The sequence below is a fragment of the Oryza sativa genome, chromosome 3 (assembly GCF_034140825.1).
Source record: "Oryza sativa Japonica Group chromosome 3, ASM3414082v1".
In the NCBI taxonomy this organism is placed as follows: domain Eukaryota; kingdom Viridiplantae; phylum Streptophyta; class Magnoliopsida; order Poales; family Poaceae; genus Oryza; species Oryza sativa.
In genome coordinates this window covers 1,912,070-1,937,378 of record NC_089037.1, presented here as the reverse complement: position 1 = coordinate 1,937,378, position 25,309 = coordinate 1,912,070, and the positions used below count along the sequence as shown (strand labels likewise).

Sequence of the window (25,309 nt, the reverse complement as noted above, 5' to 3'; positions counted from 1 at the left end):
TTTTCCCCACCCCCCCCATCCCGTACACTCTCCCCCTCCCCAGATCACGACTTCCTCCTCATCACGCAACTTCTCTACCCATCCCCTAGATTCGGCGCCCCTCTAGCCTCCGCCGCGCCGGCGCCCTCCCTCTGCCGGCACTGCCCCTCCGCCCCACTGCCGAAGCCACCGTCATCTACAACCGAGGGCGTCGTCGAGGTCGTCAGGGGCGGCGTCGTCGTCGTCGTCGGGGTCGTCGTCGAGGTCGTTGGGGGCGCCGTCGTCATCGTTGAGGTCGTCGTCGAGGTCGTCGGGCGCCATCGCTTACCGCCTCCCACCTCGTCTGCCGCCGTCGCCTCGTCACCGCAAAGCCAGCGGCGGCCTCTAGATCCGGCAGCCTCCCCGCACCGCCTCCCGCCTCCTCGCGTCATCGCACCACCGCACGCCATGCGTCGGCCGCCGTCGGCAACAGCGTGGTCGACACCTCGATAGGAAGGAAGGAAAGGGGAAAAGAAGGAAAAAGAAAGAAGAAGGGGGGAGAGAGGCTGACATGTGGGTCCGATTTTATTTTGGAGAGTATTAATAGAGAGTTTGTTGGAGTAAGCATGTAGTTTGACTAGCTAAGAGCATCTCCAACAGCCTCTCCAAACACTCATATAGCCAACTCTCTATCTAATTTGGCTAGTCAAACAGACTCTCTATTAATACTCTCCAAAATAACAAGGGACCCACATGTCAGTCTCCACTCCTCTTCTTCCCATCTCTCTCTCTTCTCCTTCCTTCGTTTTCTTTTTCTCTTTCCTTCCTTCTCATCGTCGCACGGAGGGCGCGGCGCCGGCAAAGGATGACAATGGAGGAGGGGCGGCCCCGGCGGCGTCGGCAAAGCAGAGGGCAGCGCCGTGGAGGGGCGGCGTTGTGGAGGGGCGGCGCGGAGGGGCAGCGGCGCGGAGGGGCGGCGGCGGCGTAGGGGCGGCGAGGAGAGGCGACGGCGCGGAGGGGCGGAGCTGGCGGACGGGCGGCGCCAGCGTGGATGGGCGGTGGCGCGAAGCGGCGAAGATGCGGCGCCGGCGTTCATCTGACGAGAGAGAGAGGGGGGAAAGCGGTGGGACCCACGATTTGGCTAGGCTATTTTGGCTGGCCAAATTTGGCCGGCGGGAGGAGTAGTTTGGCTAGCCGGATGGCTTGGCCATCCAGTTAGCTAGTCTGTTGGAGCACGATTTTGCTTTAAAATTGCTAAAATTTAACTTAAAGAGTTGAATAAGGAGACTGTTGGAGATGCTCTAAATCAGATGGAGAGTTGGCTATATGAGTGTTTGGAGAGTTTGATTTGGAGAGGCTGGTAGAGATGCTCTTGGACGATCCCACTTTCGTATCGTGATGGAGTTGCGGTAGTACGTAGTACGTACCATCACGGCCACCTCACCCAACCTGCGATCGATTCGGGCCGCTTGGCTGCGTAACCTACGTGTGCGCGCGTTTCCCGCACACACGGATGCGCGCCCGATTTTTTTTACTCTGAGCAGGATGAGAAATATATTTTTTTTGTTTTAGCATCATAGAAATTAAATTAGATTAATAAGCAGGACGTTGTGGTCATGTAGCGTCCTGTTGTTTTCATGGGGATGCTACCCTTTGCCAGCGCCTAACTTGGACGCCTGGTGTTTACCGTGTCCTTGAACGGGAACCTGGACGCGGAAACATAATAGCGGCCTTGCCCGAGCAACTGCACACACGCAACAAAGATAACGAAACGGATCGGAATTGCACGCTGCTGAGTTCTGGTACCTGGCCTATTGCTGTCTTTCTTCATTATCCTACAGTTCATATCCCTAATCTTCTCTCCTAATTTTCTCTTACTGGAGAACTAATAATGCCCAAATCTTACATTAGATGATCAGAATTCAAGTGGGGATCGCAGATTATTTGCTCTAAGGTATTTCTTTTGGTTGTTTCGAATTGATTAGACATCAGTACTAATCAAGTAGCGGATTTTTAGATTTATTCTATTTATATCCTGCAATGGTTGCAGCGCTAGATGGAGATTATGATTAAAAACTTTAGTGCATCGATCAAATAACTATCATCATCACCGATGCTGCTAGATGCAGATGTACTCCTTTGTAATATGCACAGTAGTCCTTTGCATTGAGTATACATCGCTTATACTTATAGACTGCACATATATACCCATTCCACCCATCTAAGCAACTTGATAAAATCCAAGCCTCTTCAATAGCGGCTCACATAAATAAATGGTATAGAATGCTACCAACACGTACGGTGAAACCTGACACTCTTACACACCATCATTAGCCTGCATACATAGGGTAAAAATTAGTCAATCATTTTATTTTATTTTTTGGAAACAAGTATACGAAACAAGCTATAACTTACATTTTTCTAAACTTTTGAGATTTTGAGCTGGCAATGGGGCATCCACAGCAGTGCTACTGAAACGTTCTGAAACACTTTGTTCAGTTTGCTGAACTAAAGTTTGATCTCCATCTAATAAGCCTAGCTCTCCATCACTTCTTGCACTCCATCACTTCTTGCAGCTGACCGACTTAGCCCATCTTGAGTAGCCCTCATCTTACTAGTTACCTTAAAAAAATTAATAGAGCGTGTCAAACAATTTACAATTGGTATATTTTTTTCTGCAACTCAAAAATTAGGATTGTATGGTGATTGGTCCTACAGTAAAACTAAATCATTTTTCCAGATTATGTGCACACTATTGTCTATTGTCTCCTTAATCATCTTGCTATGTTGAGAAAACAGGCCAGAATGGACAGACAAATTAGCTTACAAGCACTTGCTACGATGGCTGTTGCTCATATTTCGGTCATTGTCCTCTAAAACATAAGCACGAAACAGCTATCGCCTGAGGCAGTATCAGTGCAATGTATGAATAAAGAAAAGAATACCACACGGGATTTACTCATTTACTCTTGAATGCAAAAATCGAAAAGAGGTAATCATACAACCAGTACATGGCCGTGTAAGAGGATGACTAATTAACCAGATGGCCGGACGCCGCGCGTGAGGCCGAGAGACTCAGTCTCGTGGATGCGCACCCAGAACGGCCACGGGCACACACTCCAAGGCTCGATCGTGATGAACTAGCGCCACTGGTAGCCGCCACCGCCGCGGCCGCCGAGGCTCATGATCGGTGCTTCAATGGTGGGTTTCTAATTGGGTAATTTAGAACCATGCCATTATAATTTTACAAAGTTTGAGATATGCCATCGATATCTCAATGACATATAGGACCCACATGAGTCAATGACATGTGGGTCAGGATGGCATATCTTAAATTTTGCAAAATTATAATGGCATGGTTTCAATTTTCCCTTTCTGATTTGGGGTACTGTGAGCAGATGAATGTGTTTTTAGAAACCTTGGACGCTATAACAACGTCGCGTCCGCTGGAAGACTGGACGCTCCAGATAAACCGCGTCTAAGAGAATCTTTTACCCCTATGTCATTAAAAAAGTTGGAGGTTACGTGTGTGCCATAAAAAAAATTTGAGTCACCTGTATGCCATGACACAAACTTTCGTTTAACTGTGCGCCACTTTGGATGGAATCAGCACTAATGGAGACTAACGGAGGTTTGAAAGATCTATTTTGCCATTGTTCTATTTCAGCCACTTTTGCGGCGGTGGCGGCGGCGTGCCGGCGAGGCAAGGCGGCGGCAACGGCGACGACCGGCAGCAGCGTGCGGGCGACGGCGACGACCGGCAGCAGCGTGCGGGCGACTGCGACGACTGGCGGCGGCGGCAGCTAGAGAGGCGGCGGTGGATAGACGAGGCGCGCTGCCGGATAGACGAGGCGAGGCGGCGTGCTGGCGACGGCAACGACCGTCGGCGGCGGCTGCTAGAGAGGCGGCAGCGGATAGACGAGGTGGTGACGGCGGCGTGCCGGCGACAACCGGCGGCGGATAAACGAGGCGAGGCGGCGGCACCGTGCCGGCGACGGCGACGAACGGCAGCAGCGGCTAGGGTTCGAGGCGCACTGGAGGAGAGGAGTAGTAGAGATGAAAATGCTTCAAGGGCAATTTAGTCATTTTCATACGTGGGTCCCACATGTCAGAGCTCATTCTCTAACAGATGGTGGATGGAATGGCACACGGGTAAACGAAAGTTTGTGTCATGGTAATACATGTAACTCAAAACTTTTTTTGGCACACGCGTAACCTCCAACTTTCTTAATGGCATAGGGGTAAAAGACTCCGTCTAAGAGCAGGTACAATAGCAGACTATTAGCCAGCTATAAATATATTTTAGTGAGATAAAAGATGAGAGAGAAAAACAGCGGGCTACAGATCTATAGCCAGCTGCAACACAGACTGTAAGATACAATGCATATATGACAAGGGACCATATATTAATAGTATAGGAAGTAACTATTATATAAATTGACTATTAGATTTGCTATATATAAATTAGAGCTAGTAGTGAGTTATACTATTAAACTTGCTCTAATTAGGCTAACGGGACGCTACCAAATCACGCCGTCCTGTTTATAAATAAAAATTCACACCGCCCTGCTTAGATAAAAAAAATTATTTCTTGTTTTGCTCAGATAAAAAAATGGGGATGCGCGCGGATGTTGACGAGGAGTTCGCTGGAAAGTGGCGTCCTGTCACGTAGTAGCGGCCGCATTTTCATTCCGCCGGGCGCGTGGTACCGGCGCTCCGGCAGAATGAGAGCGTCGCGGCGGGTGCATTTCGGTGGCGGATCACGCGCGGAAGCCGCCCGATAGATGTGTTTGTGGCGGCGGGAGCGCTGTCCATGCGCGCGATGGTGTTGGCACCAGGGGCGTTATGTTAGGCGCGCGGTTGTCCCCGCGTACTTCCCAAGGAGTTAGGCAACAGTCGCGGCCTCGCGGGTCAGCTCTTTCAGCTTCCAGAGAAGTATAATAGTGAGATATAAATCTACTATAAACCTATAAACTTAAACTTATGTGGAGAAGAGAGGTAACAAAAAAAAATCAAGGGGATTGACACTCATGCAAAGACTAACTTAACACAATCTCAAGACAAATGCATTAAATGTATGAAAACTCAAGACAAATGCATTAAATGTATGAGAGATAGAGAGAGGAGAAGAAAATTATAGCCAAACTTATATCTAATCTATTATATATATGTTAGCTTTAAGATAAGCTAAGAGCACCCACAATAGTAAAATAAGGTGCTATCTATAAAACATGTACATCTCAGCAATAGACTAGATTAATAGGAAACCACTTAAATGGTATATATACATGGGTATCTATAGCTCTCTAATCCATTGCCTCGTTTTTCTCTATAAACTATCTCCAGGTTAATAGATAGCTTTTATCTCTCTCTTCATTTAATCTCTTCCAAGTAGGAAAATATGTTGACATAGATCTCTTGGAGAGAGCCTATAGATAGTAAGTGAGCTATACTAGTATCCTTGCTCTCAGGTGGTTGTGCGCCGTGCGCGTGCGTTCCAGTATATAGTGGCGGATCCAATGCAAGACAGTAGGACATGTGGTGTACTGACTTACTACATGTTTTTAATAGATGACGTGTTGATTTTTTATATATATCACACATTTAATCATTCATCTTATTTAAAAATTTTACGTAATTATAAGTTATTTTTGTTGTAAATTGTTTTATCACTTTTATTGATTTATATCTAATATAAATTTTTAAATAAGACGAATAGTTAAAGATATGTTTAAAAGTCAGCGGCTTTATTTATTAAAAAAATGAAGGGAGTACTTCCTTAAGACAAAGTCATTGATATGTGGTTCTGCTCGGTAGAGGGTTCACATTTTAGTCAGAGTATTTCAATCCTAATTGTACTAGGTTCAGTTCGGTGTTTTGGATTTTTTTTTTTAAGTGGATCCGCTGTTTATGCATGTAGAACTGCAGCAGCTAAACACCTAAACGGCACGAAACGAAGTTATTTGGTTCGATGAAACAATGGGCGCAGACGATTTGCGGAACTAACCACGTACTCAATCCACTTTAGATTCCGCCCGCCCAATTGTGTTTTGGTAAACTTATAGCTGAATTACCTTCCGATTGTGTTGAATGATTTAAAACAGTCTTAATTTGAACTCCATCCGTCTTAGAATATAAGTACTTTTAGAGTTAGATACAGATATTAAGAAAGTTGGTAGGATTAAATAGGAGATCGAGTGTTGCGGTTGGAGGAGAAGTGAAGTTAGGTGGGAAAATTGAATGGTGGGGAATTGTGATTGATTAAAAAGAGAATGTTGGTGAAGAAATTGTTATATTTTAGGACAAATTTTAAAAGCGAGAAGTTGTTATATTTTCATAAGGAGAGAATGCATTAATTTCATTTGTTTTTGCTCTCGTGTTCCTGATAAGTTCCTGCGCAACTGCTCACACATTGCACAGGTGATACTATACGTACATGTGCATACATAAAGTTTGGCCAGTTGTACTTGTACATATCCCTGCCTGCAGGGATGGGGACATTATCATAGAAGATTTTGCGGGGTGACGAAATTACTCCCACATACGTACTGCTAATGACGAGGCTAAGCAAGTCAGTGTAATTAATCTTTTGGTCCATCCAATAATGGTACTATAGTTAGTGTATAATTAACTACTCTGACAGGTACATGCGCTACCGCTGACTGATCCTAGTGTAGGACAGTTCATGCATAAAGCATAAAAACCAAGCAAGCATGCATGTGTAACATGAAAGGGGCCTAACTAACTCCTATTGTGTTCCACACCAACTGATGCACAATATAAAATTTTAGTTAGCACCTGCATGCGCAGTCGTTGCGTCTTGCGTGAATGTCCTCATGACGCCCTAAACAAAGCATGTGAAAACAAACTCTGTCGAGAAAACAAGCAGCCGCAACGCTCTCTCAACGACTCTACACCCACAATATAGTGAGATCTATATATCAGCAACACGTAAGCTGCAATTGCAGACTTATTGGGCTATGGTTTGTTGGTACCCCAGGCTTCTCATAATTTAGGACTTGCCAAAAATGTATGGTTAGCAGGAGTACAGGTGTCGCGAATTGAAGCTAGACTAATCTGAAGAACGTACGTGTGGCCAGTTAGGATTGCGACAGAATAAAAGTTGGAGACCAAGTAGTAGTACAACACAGGAGTTGTACCGTATACCGCTCGTTGAACCTTTCACTTAGCAGATACTGAGACCAATTTCTCCTCGATTTCCATGCAGTTTACATACACTAGCTAGGCTGGTTTGATTATTTTCTCTAAACTGAACTACCTGGTCAGTGATCACCTGAATGGAAAAACAGAGGAACCAGGACCACTGTACTGGACTATACTCAACGGTGCACTGCAAAGTCTTCTTTATTGCCAATGATTGTAACTGAATCATCTTTGCCAGGAGACACCGGAGGAGGAATGACGGAATGTTCGCTCCAAAACTCCTATAAATACAGCTCCCCGAGCTGCAGCTCAGAGCACACAGAACTTCACAGCAGCAGCACAGTGCAATATTGCAAATGGAGAGCTCAGCAGCTGAGAACTGGTGGGTGCTGCCACTGACCTTCCTCCCGCCCATCTCAGGGCAAAATGAGAGCGCTGCCACACTGTCAGCCATGGCCACGAGCTTCGTCTACCTCGCGATCTTTGCATGCCTTGCATGGGCAGGCACTGCTCTGCTCTACTGGGCTCACCCGGGTGGCCCTGCATGGGGCAAGTACCGGAGGGCGAGGGGGCAGAGCCCGAGGTGTTCGATCCCAGGGCCGAAAGGGCTCCCGGTCGTCGGAAGCCTCGGCCTCATGTCCGGGCTGGCGCACTGCTCGCTGGCCGCCGAGGCGGCGCGCCGGCCGGGTGCCAAGAGGCTCATGGCGCTGTCGCTCGGCCCGGTACGCGCGGTCGTCACGTCGCACCCGGACGTGGCCAAGGAGATCCTCGACAACCCGGCGTTCGCCGACCGGCCGCTCAACCACGCCGCGTACGGCCTCATGTTCCACCGCTCCATCGGCTTCGCGGAGCACGGCCCGTACTGGCGCGCGCTCCGGCGCGTCGCCGCGGGCCACCTGTTCGGCCCGAGGCAGGTGGACGCGTTCGCCCCGTACCGCGCGCGCGTCGCGGGGGGCGTGGTCGCCGCGCTGCGCGGCGCGGGCGGGGAGGCCGCGGTGCAGGTGCGCGGCGTCCTCCGGCGCGCGTCGCTCTACTACATCATGCGGTTCGTGTTCGGCAAGGAGTACGACGTGTCGCGCGGCGCGCCGGAGTCCGGGGAGGAGGTGGAGGAGCTGCTCGAGATGGTGCACGAAGGGTACGACCTCCTCGGGAAGGAGAACTGGTGCGACTACTTCCCGGGGCTCGCCGCCGTTGACCCGCAGGGCGTCGGAGCACGGTGCGCCGAGCTCATGCCACGGGTGAACCGCTTCGTGCGAGGCATCATCCAGGAGCACCGTGGCAAGGCGATCGCCGGAGGAGAGGCACGTGACTTCGTCGACATATTGCTCTCGCTGCAGGAGAGCGAGGGGCTCGCCGACGCCGACATCGCCGCCGTGCTTTGGGTACGATCCGTGTGCTTTGATATTTTGGCGTGCTTGGATTAATATGGCATCAAACAGTTCTATAAAAGAGGTGTAAACACATCATGCAAAACTAACTTTTGTTGTGATCAAATCTGAAAAACAAAATAAAACCTTTTTTTAGAAAAAGCTACCCCCATGCAAAATTCCACCAACTTTTTCCCTATTTCTTTCAGATTTTATATGTAGAAAGAATCATACAAACGGATGGTAGCAGTTACTCCCTGACGTACGTATTACATAACCAAATGAGTAAATAATAAAACCGTGGTTACATTAAATTATCAGGAGATGATCTTTCGAGGAACTGACGCCATGGCCGTGCTGATGGAGTGGACACTAGCTCGCGTCGTCCTCCACCCCGACGTCCAAGCCAACGTGCACCGTGAGCTCGACGCGGTGGTCGGGCGGAGCAACACGGTCGCCGAGTCCGCCGTGCCGTCGCTGCCTTACCTGCAGGCGCTGCTCAAGGAGGCTCTCCGGATGCACCCGCCGGGCCCGCTCCTCTCGTGGCGCCACAGGGCCATATCCGACACCTACGTCGACGGCCACCTCGTCCCGGCCGGCACCACCGCCATGGTGAACCAGTGGGCGATGAGCCGCGACGCCGACGTGTGGGACGCGCCGCTCGAGTTCCAGCCGGAGCGGTTCCTCCCCGGCGGCAAGGCGCACGGCGTGTCCGTGCTCGGCGCCGACGGCCGCCTCGTGCCGTTCGGGTCCGGCAGGAGGAGCTGCCCCGGCAAGTCACTGGCCATGACGACCGTGACCGCCTGGATGGCAACGCTGCTGCACGAGTTCGAGTGGACGCCGGCGTCCGGCGCCGTCGACTTGTCGGAGGTGCTCCGCCTGTCGTGCGAGATGGCAGTGCCGCTCGAGGTCCGGGTAAGCGCACGGCGAAATGTGTGAGGCTCTGCACGTCTGCAGCTAAAGGCGTGATGCACCATGACTTGATCGTGTAGTTTGTAGCCGTGACCCTCGTGCTTGCCGATAGTAAATAAGCAGCTGGGAGAAAATGTGCACCAGCTCTGCTCTGAATTTGGTTCAGTTTTTAAACAGTTTTTATTGTGTGTGCGCCATCAGTGACTGAGTGAGTATAAGGCTTCCAATTGTGTAAAAATATGCAAAAATCTATCAAAGATAATATGTGTGCAGTATTATGTAAACTGTTTGTCATGTCTACACTATACCTGCACGTGCAAAGGGTCGCCATCTCATATTGGATTACTTTTTCATGGAACTTAAATTCTGAAAGCAATATCATCATGTATATGGTAGGTGTTCTGTCTCTGCTCTATCAATTTGACCATGAAAATTGCCGTGCAAAGCAAATGTACAGATGTGTCTGTAAATACTGGCAATATTCAAGACAAGTAAAAAGAAAGGAGGAAAGGAACTTGACAAGAAAAATTAGAATTGGTAATTTGGAATTCCCTTATCATCCCAGATCCAGCACCAAGAGCAAATTTGGTGTCAAACTCTTCCATAGTAACCCCGGGTCAACCCCAAAAGGATAAAGATAGCAGGAGCCTTGCATCATAGGAGGCGGACAGATTTGCTACGGGGTGGAATTACACCATCCATCTTTATTGCAGAAAGCCCAATTTATTCAGCGTCACGCAAGAAAAGGTACAATTCATACGCACACCTATCCAACAAGGCAATAAGGTCTCACAATTATATCAACAGGTACATAAAGGGTATTTCAACCCATATGCTTGTCAAAGGTATAACTAGACGAGCACAATGTACGATGGCACAGACCAAAATTTCCTCTCAAATAAGCACCGCAGACACTTCAAACGAGAGCTCATTTCTGATTATGGTTGTAGTATACTTCAGCGAGCATAAGTAAACCGATGCTAAAAGGGTCATTGACAGAGAAGTATGGCAGACTTCACACCAAGTCACAACCCCAGCTCCGAAAGTAGTTTGCGCCATCTAGGAGTTTCCTCATCAAATATGTAGGTCAGCTTTGTCACCAAGACTCCACTGCCACCAATCTGCAGTTACAAGTTAATGAGTACACATTAAAACAATTGGATTTATCAATGGAACTAAGCCATACACGTTCAAAAAATATATAGCAAGGGCCATATATGTTCTGACAATAAGTTCTATTATGAGCTCCCATATCAGATTTATCTTTTGCGCTGACAGCAGTGAGAATAGCACAGAAACATCTTTTGATAATTACTCATATAAGCACATAAATATACCTTTTACTACAACATTAGAAAATTTCTAAAGATAAGAGACAATTGCCCACATGAAACAGAAAAGGAAAAGGGAGAATAAGGGGAGATAGGCACACATTTCCGTTTAAAAGTATTGAGGTAAAATATCTTACAGATCTCAGCTGTTGAATGGACTTGTAAAGAGACTTCTGTGGAACTACTACATTAATCGCATAATATTCCACAGCAACCTTCCCATCACGTGAGCGGTAGACTGGACTTATGGTTGGGCCCTGTTTAAATCAAAATGAGTGAATCAACTCATAAGCTTTAGTGATTTTCCACATCAGTATTTCAAACTACAGTGGTTCCAGTCAGATAATCATGAGCAAAGCTTTTGCTATAAGTTTGAAATGCAAAACTAGTTTTATTTCAAAGGACCTAAAAGCTTTAAATTGCCCAGATTATGATGAAGATTAATCAGGTCTAGATATTAGAGCAGCTACAATACAATTATATTTCCAGTTCAAGATTATAGAGTGCTAATTTATGAATGTGGAAAATAATATTATTTTTAAAGAGATATTTTAGCATCTGCCACATAAGTGCACATATTCATGGTCAGTATATAAAAAGGTAAAATACTACTTTGGATACTTTTAGTGATACCTGTAATCCACATAACGATGTTTGGCTGAGAACTCTTTCCGCCACTTCTTCCGCACTGTTCCCCCTCATGTTTGCTGTGACCTTATATGGCAATGTAAAGTATAATAAGTAAGCAATTAATTGAGTAATCACCCAATTTAAGCTACAAAATTGGTTTACCATTATCTCCCCAGTTGCTGTGAGGTGAGCCTCTAATCTTTCAAGCATCTCATGCGTAATCTCCAAGACACCATTACGTTTGTGTAGCGATCTCCTACATGCGACAAGCGTGGCCTGCGTGATATTACATATCTTGTAAATGAGCACAATTTATCTTTTGATGAAGCAAATGTCAATTAAAATACCAGGCATCTGCTCTCCCACATGCATGTGTGCACGCGTGAGAGGAAGGGAGGGAGAGGTTAGGCTTACCTGGCTTTCCAAAACTACTCCACCATCAATTTCCTTCAAATTATTCTCACGTAAGGTTGTTCCACTACTCACAAGATCCACGATAACATCAGCCATACCCATCTTCACAGGAGGAAAAAAGAATTCTTAGCATTTGTTAACCTTGATAGGCTAATTGTGTATTATGTAAGAACACACAAGTTCACATATCAAGAATCAAGACAAACATGCCAATATAGAATAAAGAAGTAAAGACAAATTTCAGTTCAGATCTATTACAATTCAAATTCAAATTACAGTAAAGTATGGTATTGGTATACTTAAATTCCATGCAGCTTTGTAACATACTAACATCATAATAAAATAGAAATAACAAACAATACTACAGCGGTACAGACAATACCATGCAAATACCAATCTTGTAAGCTGAAATATTGGGACAGAAATATGCAAATTTGGTTTTACTAGGATCTAAATATAACTATTATGGAGGAACAGAATTGTGCCATCAATATATCAACTAGATAAACAAAGAAGTACAAAAAAGAAAGGAAGTTTAAGTTACAAAGAAACCTAAGTAAGTTATTAGAGAAGTGCAATCTCACAGCGGGATATGATTCAAGAGCTCCATCTCCAGCTAAAAACGAAACATGATTGAAACCATTTTCTCTCATAAACTTTTCTCCTAGCTGCAATACAATAAAATAACTAGGTAAATGAACAGCAAATTAATGTCCAAGAGGGGGGGAGCACTTGAACAACTTTGAGTTTATTCACGACCATACATATCCAAATCCTGTAACAACACGCAATGGTCTCTCTTGTGTCCATTCAGGCATATTTGCCAAATCCTCCAGAGTATTTATATTCTCGAAAATGCCTTCCTTAGGAACCTGATCATGCAATTTGACAGTTTCAGACAGATACAAACTTCAACCAAGTAACAACTAGTACGCATGGATGCAATTCTAGAACACCATACCGCAAGGGACAAACGACAATGTCCAAACTCGAGAGCATCATGAACAACTACTAAATCATCACTACCCTGCCACAGGAAATCTCAGATAAGTACAAGTATAAATCTATTAAAGCCTTGCTAAGAAAGTCAAATAAATATTAAATTAAGAACATTATGTATGCTATAAATAAGTATAGAAGAAACTTAGTATGAAACTAGAGGTATGCGGTATGCACTGTAGGAATAAGTCTTGGCTGGTTGGTCTTGGTCTTGTGGTGCCTTTTTCCTGTTTTTCAGCTTTCTAGGACAGCATCTCTACTTTCAGTTTGGATGCTCTAGGACAGTTAGGACAGCAGTTTGTTGAGATGCTCTAGGACAGTTTGTTGGGATGCTCTGCTCTAGGACAGTTTGTTGGGATGCTGACAGCACCCTCTTAGACTAGCATGGCTGCATGGCTGCTACAAGCAGCTATAAATATGTATCCAATCCTCTTTGGGAGGATATGGCTTTTGTGTTTAGTGAATGAAGAAAACCAGAAAATTGCCCCATCTCGAGTGCCATCCTCTTCTCAATGAGAGTAACCATTGAAATTCTAACATCTGGTATCAGAGCCACACTTTCCTGTAGGCTAAACATCTCTTGTTCCACCCCTTCCCAAGCTCGGTTGAGCTCTCAGCCAGCAGCAGCAGCAGCACCGGTTGCTCCTCCTTCCCCTTTCCCTTCCCCCTCTCCACACAGCAGCCCCCCGGAGGTGCGCCATGTCCGACGCTCGGTCTCAGCGTTCGGTCGCCTCGAGCACTCGGCGTCAGCAGGACGCCAAGCTCGCCGCAGCAGAAGAGCGCAGGCGAGCAACGGCTCAGACCGCTGCAGCAGCAGCGAAGGCGGCCAGACTGGCGGCAGCGGAGTTGGCAGCAGCCAGGGCGGAGGCGGAGGCGGAGGCGGCGGAAGATGCGGCACGTGCGGCGGAGGTAGAGGTTGAGACCTTGCGCAGCAGCATCAACGGCTCCATCGCCGGCGACATCACCGCTGACAGGGAGCTTGAGGAGCTGGCAAGAGGAAGGGCACGGGAGCGAGCAGAGCGGTGGGCAGCAGCCCACCTCCACGGCGGCGGCGGCGGCCCAAGGGACCGCGCGCCCGCCGACGGGAACCCAGACGGGCGCGGGCGTGCCGGCGGCAGCCCGGAGCCCGCACGCGGCCCTCGCAGGCGGCACGGCTCCCTCTCCCCTGACCGGCGCCATGGTCACCACGGCGTCCAGACGGTGGTCAGGGATTTTGGTCCCGGCGGTGGGTGGCCTACCCTCACCAAAACCAACTACATCGAGTGGGCCGCGGTGATGAGGGTGAGGCTCCAGGTGCGGCACATGTGGGAGGCAGTCCGGTACGGTGACGTCGACTACGACGAGGATCGGCGGGCACTGGATGCCCTCATCGCTGCAGTTCCGCCCGAGATGCAGTTCTCGCTTTCCCAGAAGCGGACTGCCAAGGAGGCCTGGGACGCCATCGCTGCGGCACGCATCGGCAGCGACCGCGCCCGCAAGTCCACACTGCAGGCACTCCGCAAGGAGTGGGAGAACCTGGCCTTCAAGCCAGGTGAGGATGTTGATGACTTTGCTCTCCGTCTCAACACTCTCTTGCAAAAAATGGTGCAGTACGGCGACGACACCTACGACGAGGAGAGAGCTGTCGAGAAGCTCTTCCGCTGCGTCCCTGAGAAGTACAGGCAGATCGCTCGCTCGATTGAATCTCTGCTGGACCTCTCCACGATGTCGATCGAGGAGGCGTTAGGTCGCCTCAAGGTCGTCGATGGTGATGAGCCACGGCCTCTCTCGGGGCCCATCACCATCGGCGGGAAGCTCCATCTCACTCGGGAGCAGTGGGAGGCCTCTCAGGGTGACGGGAGGAAGGGGGAGTCATCTTCCCCGACAGGCGGCCGTAAGCCGCGCAAGGCGCGGGGAGGTGTCCAGCTACGGTGGGCGCGAAGACGTGCCGAGGGTGGCGCCCGCAGAGGCGCCCAGGGCGTTGCCACCGGCAACCACAAGCCGGCACGAGACGACACCTGCCGCAACTGTGGCAAGCTTGGCCATTGGGCCAAAGACTGTCGACAGCCACGACGCGGCCAGGCCCACGTCGCACGGGTGGAGGAGGAAGAGCCGGCTCTGCTCCTAGCTCACGCAAGCATCGAGCTACCTCCAGCGGCACCGGCCGCAGCGGCTTTCCTCCACCTTGATGAGCCGAAGGTACTCGTCTCCCTCTGCGACGGCTCCAGCAACGACAAGGCTGATGGGTGGTACCTCGACACCGGCGCCACCCATCACATGACCGGCCGACGGGAGTTCTTCACCGAGTTCGACTCCAGCGTCCGAGGCACCGTCAAGTTCGGGGACGCCTCCGGCGTGGAGATCAAGGGTGTTGGCTCCGTCACCTTCACCGCCAAGTCCGGTGAGCACAGGCTGCTCACCGGAGTCTACTACATCCCCGCGTTGAGGAATTCTATCATCAGTGTGGGACAGCTGGATGAGAACGGCTCACGCGTGTTGGTCGAGGACGGACTCATGAGGATTTGGGATCGCCGTCGTCGCCTTCTTGCCAAGGTAACCAGAGGCACTAATCGACTCTACATCCTCAGCGCGCAAGTCGCACATCCAGTTTGCCTCGCCGCTCGTCGGGACGACGAGGCGTGGCAGTGGCACGAGCGCTTCGGGCACCTCCACTTTGAGGCCCTGAAGCAGCTCAGTGCCAAGGAGATGGTGCGAGGCATGCCGTGCCTTGACCACGTGGAGCAGCTCTGCGACGTCTGCGTGGTGACAAAGCAGCGGCGGCTCCCCTTTCCCCAGCAGACGAGCTTCCGAGCCAAGGAGCGGCTCGGGCTCGTGCACGGGGACTTGTGTGGCCCAGTGACACCGGCCACACCAGGAGGACGACGTTATTTCCTGCTGCTCGTCGACGACCTCTCCCGCTACATGTGGGTGATGGTCCTCGGCAGCAAGGGAGAGGCTGCGGACGCCATCAGGCATGCGCAGGCTGCAGCAGAGGCGGAGTGCGGCCGCAAGCTGCGCGTGCTGCGCACCGACAACGGCGGCGAATTCACGGCGGCTGAATTCGCGTCGTACTGCGCTGATGAGGGCATTCAGCGCCACTACACCGCGCCGTACAGCCCACAGCAGAACGGCGTCGTCGAGCGGCGCAACCAGACGGTTGTGGGGATGGCTCGGGCCCTCCTCAAGCAGAGGGGGATGCCGGCCATCTTCTGGGGGGAGGCGGTGGTGACGGCCGCCTACATCCTCAACCGCTCGCCTACCAAGGCCCTCGATGGCAGGACACCGTACGAGGCTTGGCATGGGCGCAAGCCGGCGGTCTCCCACCTGCGGGTCTTCGGCTGCCTCGCGTTCGCCAAGGAGCTTGGCCACATCGGCAAGCTCGACGACAGGAGCACCCCAGGGGTGTTCATCGGCTACGCGGAGGGCTCGAAGGCCTACCGCATCCTCGACCCGGAGACACAGCGTGTGCGCATTACGCGCGATGTTGTGTTCGACGAAGGGCGAGGGTGGGTATGGGACAAGGCGGTGGATGATGGTTCGACTCCGACGTACGACGACTTCACCATCGAGTACGTCCACTTCGAGGGAGCTGGGGGAGTAGGCAGCTCTTCTTCACCGAGCGTGTCTACCCCAGTCCCCGAGCCTCCACCGACTCCAACACCAACACACCCTCGGGCCACGACTTCGACTACGACGAGCTCTTCGTCGACACCACCCCAGCCGGTGTCCCCACACGCTCCAGCACCAACAGCCACTCCTCCGGGCACGTCTACTCCGACGCCAGCTCGTGTTGAGCGCAGCCCGGTGGAGTTCGTTACTCCGCTCTCCCACGACGGGGAGCGCATCGACGCGTACCATGACGGCGAGCAGCTACGGTACCGTACGATGGAGGATCTTCTCGGCGACCAGCCGGTGCCGGGACTGGTGCCTCGCAACCTGGAGGCGCAGTTGCACCTTGCGTGCGACGACGGTGAGCCTCGGTCTTTTGCAGAGGCCGAGAAACACGCGGCATGGCGTGCCGCGATGCAGTCGGAGATGGACGCGGTTCAGGAGAACCGCACCTGGGAGCTTGCTGACCTCCCTCGTGGTCACCGCGCGATCACCCTTAAGTGGGTGTTCAAGCTGAAGAGGGATGAAGCCGGAGCCATCGTCAAGCACAAGGCTCGCTTGGTGGCACGCGGTTTCGTGCAGCAGGAGGGGATCGACTACGACGATGCCTTCGCTCCCGTGGCACGGATGGAGTCCGTGCGACTCCTTGCGCTGGCTGCTCAGGAAGGCTGGGGCGTCCATCACATGGACGTCAAGTCGGCGTTTCTAAACGGCGACTTGAAGGAGGAGGTCTACGTGCACCAGCCGCCGGGATTTGTGATCCCCGGCAAGGAGGGCAAGGTGCTACGCCTGCACAAGGCCCTCTACGGCTTGCGGCAGGCACCGAGGGCGTGGAATGCCAAGTTGGATTCCACGCTCAAGGGGATGGGCTTCGAGCAAAGCCCGCACGAGGCGGCCATCTACCGGCGGGGCAATGGAGGAAATGCCTTGCTGGTGGGTGTCTACGTCGACGACTTAGTGATCACCGGCACCAAGGATGCAGAGGTCGCGGCGTTCAAGGAGGAGATGAAGGCCACCTTCCAGATGAGTGATCTGGGGCCTCTCTCCTTCTACCTGGGGATCGAAGTGCACCAGGACAACTCCGGGATCACGCTTCGACAGACCGCCTACGCCAAGCGCGTCGTTGAGCTGGCTGGGCTCACCGATTGCAACCCAGCTCTCACTCCGATGGAGGAGAGACTGAAGCTGAGCCGCGACAGCACAGCGGAGGAGGTGGATGCTACACAGTACCGACGTCTTGTGGGGAGCCTTCGCTACCTCACCCACACACGGCCGGACTTGGCCTTCTCCGTCGGCTACGTCAGTCGGTTCATGCAGTGACCGACGACGGAGCACCAGCAGGCTGTGAAGAGGATCATCCGCTACGTTGCGGGGACTCTCGACCACGGTCTCTACTACCCGAGGTGTCCTGGCAAGGCACACTTCGTCGGGTACAGCGACAGCGACCACGCCGGCGACATCGACACCAGCAAGAGCACGAGCGGGATTCTCTTCTTCCTCGGCGAGTGCCTCGTTAGCTGGCAGTCAATCAAGCAGCAGGTGGTGGCCCTGTCCAGCTGCGAGGCCGAGTACATGGCGGCATCCGCCGCTTCGACCCAGGCGCTCTGGCTTGCTCGACTGCTTAGTGATCTCCTCGGCAGAGATACTGGAGCGGTGGAGCTCAGGGTGGATAGCAAGTCCGCTCTGGCCCTGGCAAAAAACCCCGTTTTTCACGAACGGAGCAAGCACATCCGAGTGAGGTATCATTTCATCCGAAGCTACTTGGAGGAAGGGAGCATCAAGGCGAGCTACATCAACACCAAGGACCAGCTTGCGGATTTGCTCACCAAACCCCTTAGGAGGATCAAGTTCCTTGAGCTTTGCTCCCGGATCGGGATGGCTCAACTCTCCCACAAGACAGCGCACAAGACTTAGGGGGAGAATGTAGGAATAAGTCTTGGCTGGTTGGTCTTGGTCTTGTGGTGCCTTTTTCCTGTTTTTCAGCTTTCTAGGACAGCATCTCTACTTTCAGTTTGGATGCTCTAGGACAGTTAGGACAGCAGTTTGTTGAGATGCTCTAGGACAGTTTGTTGGGATGCTCTGCTCTAGGACAGTTTGTTGGGATGCTGACAGCACCCTCTTAGACTAGCATGGCTGCATGGCTGCTACAAGCAGCTATAAATATGTATCCAATCCTCTTTGGGAGGATATGGCTTTTGTGTTTAGTGAATGAAGAAAACCAGAAAATTGCCCCATCTCGAGTGCCATCCTCTTCTCAATGAGAGTAACCATTGAAATTCTAACATGCACAACCCGAGCTAAAACATTGAGCATTAATTCCCAAAATATACCTGCCCATATTCACTGACTATGTCAAAACCAACAATGCCAAGGTCAAGATCCCCAGATTGTAGTTTGCGGACAATATCTTTGGGCCTCTGAAACCAAACCTCCAAGTTTGGGACCTGCATAAAGGAAAGAAAAAAATCAAAACATGTGATTTAAATAGCACTGCGACTTTTTACCTTAGCTATCTCCTACACCGTTATATTCCAATACTAATTTTCTAAACAGGCAGCCACATTTCCACAAATAGCTGCAGATCATGCAGGGACAAAGTCATAGGAAGGTAAAGCTGCTAATGCTACCCATATTAAATGAAATAAATTAACTAAAATCTCTCCAAACTTTAAAACCATATGCAAGTGTGGAAAAGGTACAATAACTATGCTAGGTTTCATTAAAAATGACTACTGTTTCTAAAAGGACATCTCCTTGTATTGTGAACACACAATGTGATCGATGGGGTATTAAATTGACAAGGATGCTTGAATCATTTTAAGGGACAAATTTTCTGTTGCTTCATCCATCAGTGCACCAGAAGTTCAGACAAAATTCGAATTGTTGAAGGGAAGAAATAAACTAAAAATATAATATTGTATAAGATGGCAGTATTTCACTCATACTGTCGAAGGGATAAAGTAACTTTAGGGTGTGTATAGTTCCACGCTAAAATTGGAGGTTTGATTGAAATTGGAACGATGTGACGGAAAAGTTGGAAATTTGTGTGTGTAGAAAAGTTCAATGTGACGTTTTTGGGGTTCAAACTTTGGAACTAAACCGGGCCTTAGTTTGGAATTGCTATTGCGTATTTATTCAACCATCAAAAGGGCATTCATACTAACAATAGTGCATATACAGGAAATGGTAAACTGCAATGCTTTGAAAATGGACTAGCCCATACGTATACTTATCAATGAATCAGAGAGCCTAAGTGGCCTACTAATTCGATAGTAGGCCAATTTCCAGTACAGAAATGACGAACTGATAGAAGACAATGAATGGAGATGGAAACCTCACCTGCGGGATATCTGCGGTGTACTGCCGCGGGTTGAGGTGCCTGACTGACAATTGGCAACTCTGCACCACGAGGCATGAACAGCATAATAACAACACAAAGTCAACAAAATCACCACGTAAATACAGAATTCGATAGATGGAAGCAGGAACGGAGACGATGTGCGAGACCTTAAGGAGGCTTAGGGTTTGCTCGGACATGCGGCCCTTGCTGGGGAGCCCGATACGGACGACCGTGCGGTCCGCGTACAGCGGCGCCACCGCCGCCGGCTTCGCGGAGACGGCGGAGGCCGCCGAAGCCGCCGCCCGCGGAGCGAGAAAGCGCGTCCTCGCCATCCCCATCCCCACAGCCGCCGGCGCGCGGAGGCCGGACGGCGGCGAGGCCGACGGGGAGTGGAGGACGGCCGTGACGTCCGGCAGCGTCGCCAGCATCGGCGACATTCTCGCTTGCTCCTCTCGGCTCTCTCTCTCTCTCTCTCTCTCTCTCTCTCTCCCGCGCGCGCGCCGCTCTCTCCGCCTTTCGCTGCGGCGAAGCGTCAGGGAGGGGGAAGTGGCGGCGGCGAGAGGGAGGGCCGTGGATGCGGGGGAAAGGGAGGGTTTTAGAGGGGACAAAATAGACGGTGGGTGGTGGGACACGTTGGCGAGGGGAACCGAAGAGGAGAAATCTGACGCAGCGCGGCGCGCCACAGATGCAAAGCAGCTGCGGATATTCGCGATTTATTTTCGGTGGGTTGCTGTTTGGTGGACTGTGAGCACTCGCGGAGTCGACGGTGGGAGGATATGGATGGCTATGTTTTACTCCAACCAAAATCTACCCTATAATTAAATAAATGGTTTTACTTATTAATCGTGTGACACATCCAACGATCGAAAATCATCTGATGACGTCGATCCAACGGCTCCCCACCTCCCTCCCGATCCGACCTCGCCTCCCCTCCCCTCCCCCAGTAAAATCACCGCGCCCTCCCTCCTCTTTCTATCGCGCCTCCCTCCAGATCGGATCGCCTTCACCGGCGGCCATCCCAGATTCACCTCGACCGACGGCTGTCCCTGAACCCTTTGGTTGTACGCAGCCAGATGGCCGCCCACTCGCTCAGTCTCCTGCCACCACGGTCGCCGGCAAGACTCCCAGCGCCGACGTGACAACCGGAACGGACGAGCTTGCAGCCATCCAAGAATGGGAGGTGTCCACCTACGGCGGCCAAAACACATGGAGGCAAGTAACACATGTGAGCATTTCGATTTGCTGCTCCCTGATTGATTGGTATATCTTCATTGTCTTGGCCCGAGCATGGCTCAGTTTTTCATTTGTTTTGATTAGAACACGAGATAAAAATCAGTGCACAGCTTGGACTCTTTCCCTAGCCCAAATAAGTCCGAGATGATTGTTTGCATCACTGCATCTGCAACAGTACCAAGAAGTGCTTCGGAAGTGTTTGTGGAATGACTTCAAACAAAATAATCAAACTTGTTCGTGGTGGCTTGCTGCATATGTATTTAAGGTAATAGTTGTTCCAGCTACTATACTCTCTATACGATGGTGGACGCCCTGATGCAGGATGAGCACAATTTTTACCACAATACTATGTGAATCCTTCTCATGTTTTTGCCTTTCCTACAGGTTTGAACCTTTTGGCATTGGCGAAAAAAAAAAGGTTTGAACTTTTCGTATTTTCTGAAAGGTATTGCCCTACTTTGACTAATATATATATGCTTCTTCTAAACAAATTGATGGAAAGGAACTAAATTTTTTTCATGCAGAATTTTAGTAAGTTGTTTCCTATCGACAATATTCCCCATAAAATTGTTACACCAATCCTTTTTCTGATGAAGTGGAAGAAAGGCTCTTGATATTTCTCAGGTTAGTGCTGCCTTATTATTGCCATGTTTTAGCACTAATCCTTCATCCTTTTTTGCATGACTCATTTCTCACAGTCAGATTACTACTGTGACCACAACCTAATCCTTTTATTAGAACTCATGTATTGGTTAATTTCTTTTGAGGTGCCTGGATTTAACCTTCTAGCCACTTTGAAAAAGGAAGTTGAAGTAAAGTGGGATTTTTAGGAGAGCAGAGTCAACAACTGCACTTTTCTGTGGTCCTTACATAGGGATATGAACACGGAAGTTTTGGAGTGCTTTCCGATAAGATTTGAATATTTTTGGAGTGCTTCTATAGAGTATAGAGTTTCTGATGACGACAATCCAACGGCTCCTCGCCTCCCTCCCGATCAATTAATCTCTAACAGGTTTGGTTCTAGGTGATGATTAATCTCTTCCACAGTTTAATTTGCTGCATTGATTATTTAGTTGATATTTGGTTACAGAGCTTTTTCATAGCTGCACGCAATGGCATCTATGGCAGCATATACATTAGTCTAACCATAATAACATGAAAATGGTTCGAATGGGCATAATGCTTGGGGCTAGCGGCAGCTCAATTGTGACCAACAACAGTCAACGATTATTGGAAGGGTCTAGCCACCATGATTACTTAATACCATGCATTTTATTTTCCGTTGCAAATTATTTCTGTAATTTGAGGATAATGAAACTTTGGCCAGACTTCTATAATGCATGAGTCCTATGTAAATTCTGAATTTGATGTGAGACAATATCCCCGCCTCTCCCTGTTATCCAAACAATCACAATCCCACAGTGGAGGGCAATTGGGTGGTGGGAGGGAATCTCCCCTGAGAAATCTATGCTTGCCGATCAAGCCCTAAGTGTCCTGTAAATATATATCATCCCTTCAATTAATATACTTCAATATCATGAAAGAAATCAAAAATTGATATTTGTTTTATGTCATTCTTTGTCACAATTAGCTAAAGTCATCTGTTAATCAAAATATTTTAACTCTTGCCGGTTTAACCATTACCTCTTGCATGGAGTCCCTGGCTTAATTCACATGATTCTAATATGTTAATTTGATTCAAAACCCTGGCATGGTGATTTCAGATATCAAAGTAAATGGATAATATGGACTTCAGGCTCACTATGGTTTGGCATTTTGCAACACATGGGAGGAGCAGGCTTACATTGGTCCGATTTAGAGAAAAAAAAAACATGCATGATCTGATGGATGATGTCGAGCGCTGCTAGGAAATGACAATGTAAGGGTTTAAATTCCTGCTGTTGCTTGTGTGAGTTTCTACTTTCATTGCTAACGTACTTGTTGGTTGACAGAAAGTATTAAGGCATATCTCTGGATTACTCAATGCAGTGTGCGACTGGTGAGACCATGGAGAAGCTGTTCGAATTGGCACAGTTGACACTTATTTGATATACTAAGATTTTGGTGTCATTTATATGATGGGGTTCTCATGCTTAGTATTTTGGAATCTATATCCTATTTATTGTATACTGTAAAGCTCATGGATAACGAAGTTATGTCTGCGATGAATGGAGTTGATGGGAGAGCATAGCGATGAAGCACCGGCAAAGCTGCCTTTGATATGTTATTGTCAAAAGACGCGAATATTATGGCTTTGATATCTTATTGTCAAAAAGATGCGGATATTAGGGTAGGACCTAATATCAAATACTTAGAAGTGGTGAGGCTTCTAGCCCACCACCCTGTGGAGCTAGCCGGAATACCCTGGGCACCGGCGTTTGTCATATACTTTCTCCGTTTCACAATGTAAGTCATTCTAGCATTTCCCACATTCATATCTAAATAGATATATCTATCTAGATTCATTAACATCAATATGAATGTGGGAAATGCTAGAATGACTTACATTGTGAAACGGAGGGAGTATGTTATTGTCTATTGAGCCGCATTGTGAAGTAGTTCCTTGTGATCTAATTGTGCTTATGCGCTTCACAAGCTCCATGGCAAGGAAAACCTTAGTTTAATTAATTTGGCCCATGTGCATGGATATGGCAAAAAGTGATGATTTACATGACAAATCAAGATGTATCATGGTAAATCTTTTTGTGAAGTTTGTTTTCCTTAAGTAGGAAACATTTTCAAAATTTGATGTATGTTGTTTACAATTGAACTCAGAAATGTAATTAAAGTATGAATTCGCTTTGTCCTATATCTTATTTTTACATCTTGAATGTAATTATTTTTCTTATACATATTGTAAATAATGTGTTGTACGCATGCACGTTACTATAAATTCTATCTCATTATATGCTTGGCAAAACATATATCTTATTTTGGTTGTTTGATTTGTATTATTAAATATTTCCGTAGCGTTAGCACGGGCAGATTACTAGTATCATCTAGGACGTTTACTGTATGTCATCGATTTTTAATGTTCCTCGTATGCCACATAGACAAAGAACCTTACAAACCTCATACTCCAGTGTAAGTAGCCTTGAGTAGGGTCGATGTGAAACAACTTTTCCTCTCTCTCCCCAAGCTTTTCCTTCCTCTCTCCTCAAGAGACGTGCCTTTCCCCCCTCTCTTTCTCCCCTCTACTCAACAAGGCGGGCGACGAACGGCGGAAGGGTCGAGGAGGCCAAGCGGCGACGGTGGCGGGCAGGAAGCCACCGTCTCCGGGGCCGGAAGCCGCCATCGATGTCGTTGCCGAGCTCGCCCGATCTGGTGGCGGCGTCGCGGAGCCGAGGACCGCCACGGGGAGAGGGATGGCGGCGCACGACGATTCCCCGCGGGCCTGCCCCCTCCTCTCCTCCCACTGCGGCCGTCGACCTCCACCCACCCCACCGACGGCGCGGAACGAGGACGACGACGAGGTTAGGCGCCAAATTCACTGCCGCCTTTTCCTTCGCCGCCTCCTCTTCCACCGCCGCTGCCTTCTCTTCTCTCCAGGACGTCGACGCTGCACCGTCGACCTCGCTTGATCTGTCTAGCGCAATCTTTGGGGGCGATGAAGCACGGGGCCATGCCCTCTCCCAACACGTCGTGCATCCCGTTCCTCGTCTTTCCTCACCTCTCGCTCTGACGCATGCCTGCCAAGCCTAGGAAGAACGTATGATATCCCGAGCCAGGGCTTAATAGGATTAATAGAATACTCATATCAACAAGTTGCAACTTATTTTCCAGAAGCCGATCTCGAAAGAACTCTGAGGTTAAGCATACTTGGCCTGGAGCAATTTCGGGATGGGTAACCAATCAGGAAATTCTTCCTGAGTGCACACGAGTGAGGACAAAGTGTGCAGAAAAGACTTGTGTTGATCTGTGAGGGCAGTCTATGACATATAAGAGCAGCTAGATGTAAGTGGGTCCGGCCTGGGAGAGGCGGTCTATGACATATAAGAGCAGTTAGATGTAAGTGGGTCCGGCCTGGGAGAGGCGGGCCGTTACAGAACGCGTGCCCAAAGTTAGCTCCGTGGTCTTCAATAGTCTATGACATATAAGAGCAGCTAGATGTAAGTGGGTCCGGCCTGGGAGAGGCGGGCCGTTACAGAACGCGTGCCCAAAGTTGGCTCCGCGGTCTTCACTTGGCTACGCCAAATGCATGCGTGGCATGGAATCTCCGATGTGGTGAGTTGAGGCAGAAGCCACGACGACACATATAAGAGCAGCTAGATGTAAGTGGGTCCGGCCTGAGAGAGGCGGGCTGTTACAGAACGCGTGCCCAAAGTTGGCTCCGCGGTCTTCACTTGGCTACGCCAAATGCATGCGTGGCATGG

At 49.5% G+C, this 25,309-nt stretch overlaps 2 protein-coding genes and 1 long non-coding RNA gene across 4 annotated transcripts; 2 read left to right on the top strand and 1 right to left on the bottom strand.

Moving 5' to 3' along the window:
- Positions 1-7,418: 7,418 nt before the first annotated feature.
- LOC9270528 (cytochrome P450 78A6) lies at positions 7,419-9,685 on the top strand. The gene is made up of 2 exons (XM_015776235.3): positions 7,419-8,504; positions 8,811-9,685. Exons 1-2 carry the CDS (start codon positions 7,479-7,481, stop codon positions 9,426-9,428), a joined length of 1,644 nt encoding a protein of 547 aa, XP_015631721.1. The 5' UTR covers positions 7,419-7,478; the 3' UTR covers positions 9,429-9,685.
- Positions 9,686-9,929: 244 nt separating this feature from the next.
- LOC4331530 (ATP phosphoribosyltransferase, chloroplastic-like) lies at positions 9,930-20,268 on the bottom strand. Its single transcript, NM_001417186.1, has 11 exons — positions 19,871-20,268; positions 19,703-19,762; positions 18,694-18,807; positions 12,738-12,803; positions 12,541-12,648; positions 12,361-12,444; positions 11,777-11,878; positions 11,525-11,638; positions 11,366-11,446; positions 10,870-10,989; positions 9,930-10,522 (listed from the first exon to the last, which is right to left on the bottom strand). The coding sequence occupies exons 1-11, from the start codon at positions 20,138-20,140 to the stop codon at positions 10,427-10,429; spliced, it is 1,215 nt and encodes a 404-aa protein (NP_001404115.1). The 5' UTR covers positions 20,141-20,268; the 3' UTR covers positions 9,930-10,426.
- A 390-nt stretch (positions 20,269-20,658) lies between these two features.
- Positions 20,659-23,745, top strand: LOC107280393 (uncharacterized). 2 transcript variants are annotated; one of them, XR_010739920.1, is made up of 6 exons: positions 20,659-20,928; positions 21,021-21,201; positions 21,321-21,381; positions 21,461-21,948; positions 22,661-22,815; positions 22,926-23,745. It is a non-coding gene; the product is annotated as an uncharacterized lncRNA (long non-coding RNA). The 2 variants fall into 2 exon arrangements; XR_010739919.1 differs by having other exon boundaries at positions 22,889-23,745.
- Positions 23,746-25,309: the final 1,564 nt, after the last annotated feature.

Bases quoted from the DNA above. Each gene is read 5' to 3' on its own strand.
- LOC9270528 (XM_015776235.3), top strand. From the start codon at position 7,479: ATGGAGAGCTCAGCAGCTGAGAACTGGTGGGTGCTGCCACTGACCTTC. The intron at 8,505-8,810 runs GTACGATCCGTG...TTAAATTATCAG, and splicing joins ACATCGCCGCCGTGCTTTGG to GAGATGATCTTTCGAGGAAC.
- LOC4331530 (NM_001417186.1), bottom strand. From the start codon at position 20,140: ATGTCGCCGATGCTGGCGACGCTGCCGGACGTCACGGCCGTCCTCCAC. The intron at 12,804-18,693 runs GTATATTTTGGG...TTCCTGTGGCAG, and splicing joins TAGTCAGTGAATATGGGCAG to GGTAGTGATGATTTAGTAGT. The intron at 11,879-12,360 runs GTGAGATTGCAC...CCTCCTGTGAAG, and splicing joins CTCTTGAATCATATCCCGCT to ATGGGTATGGCTGATGTTAT.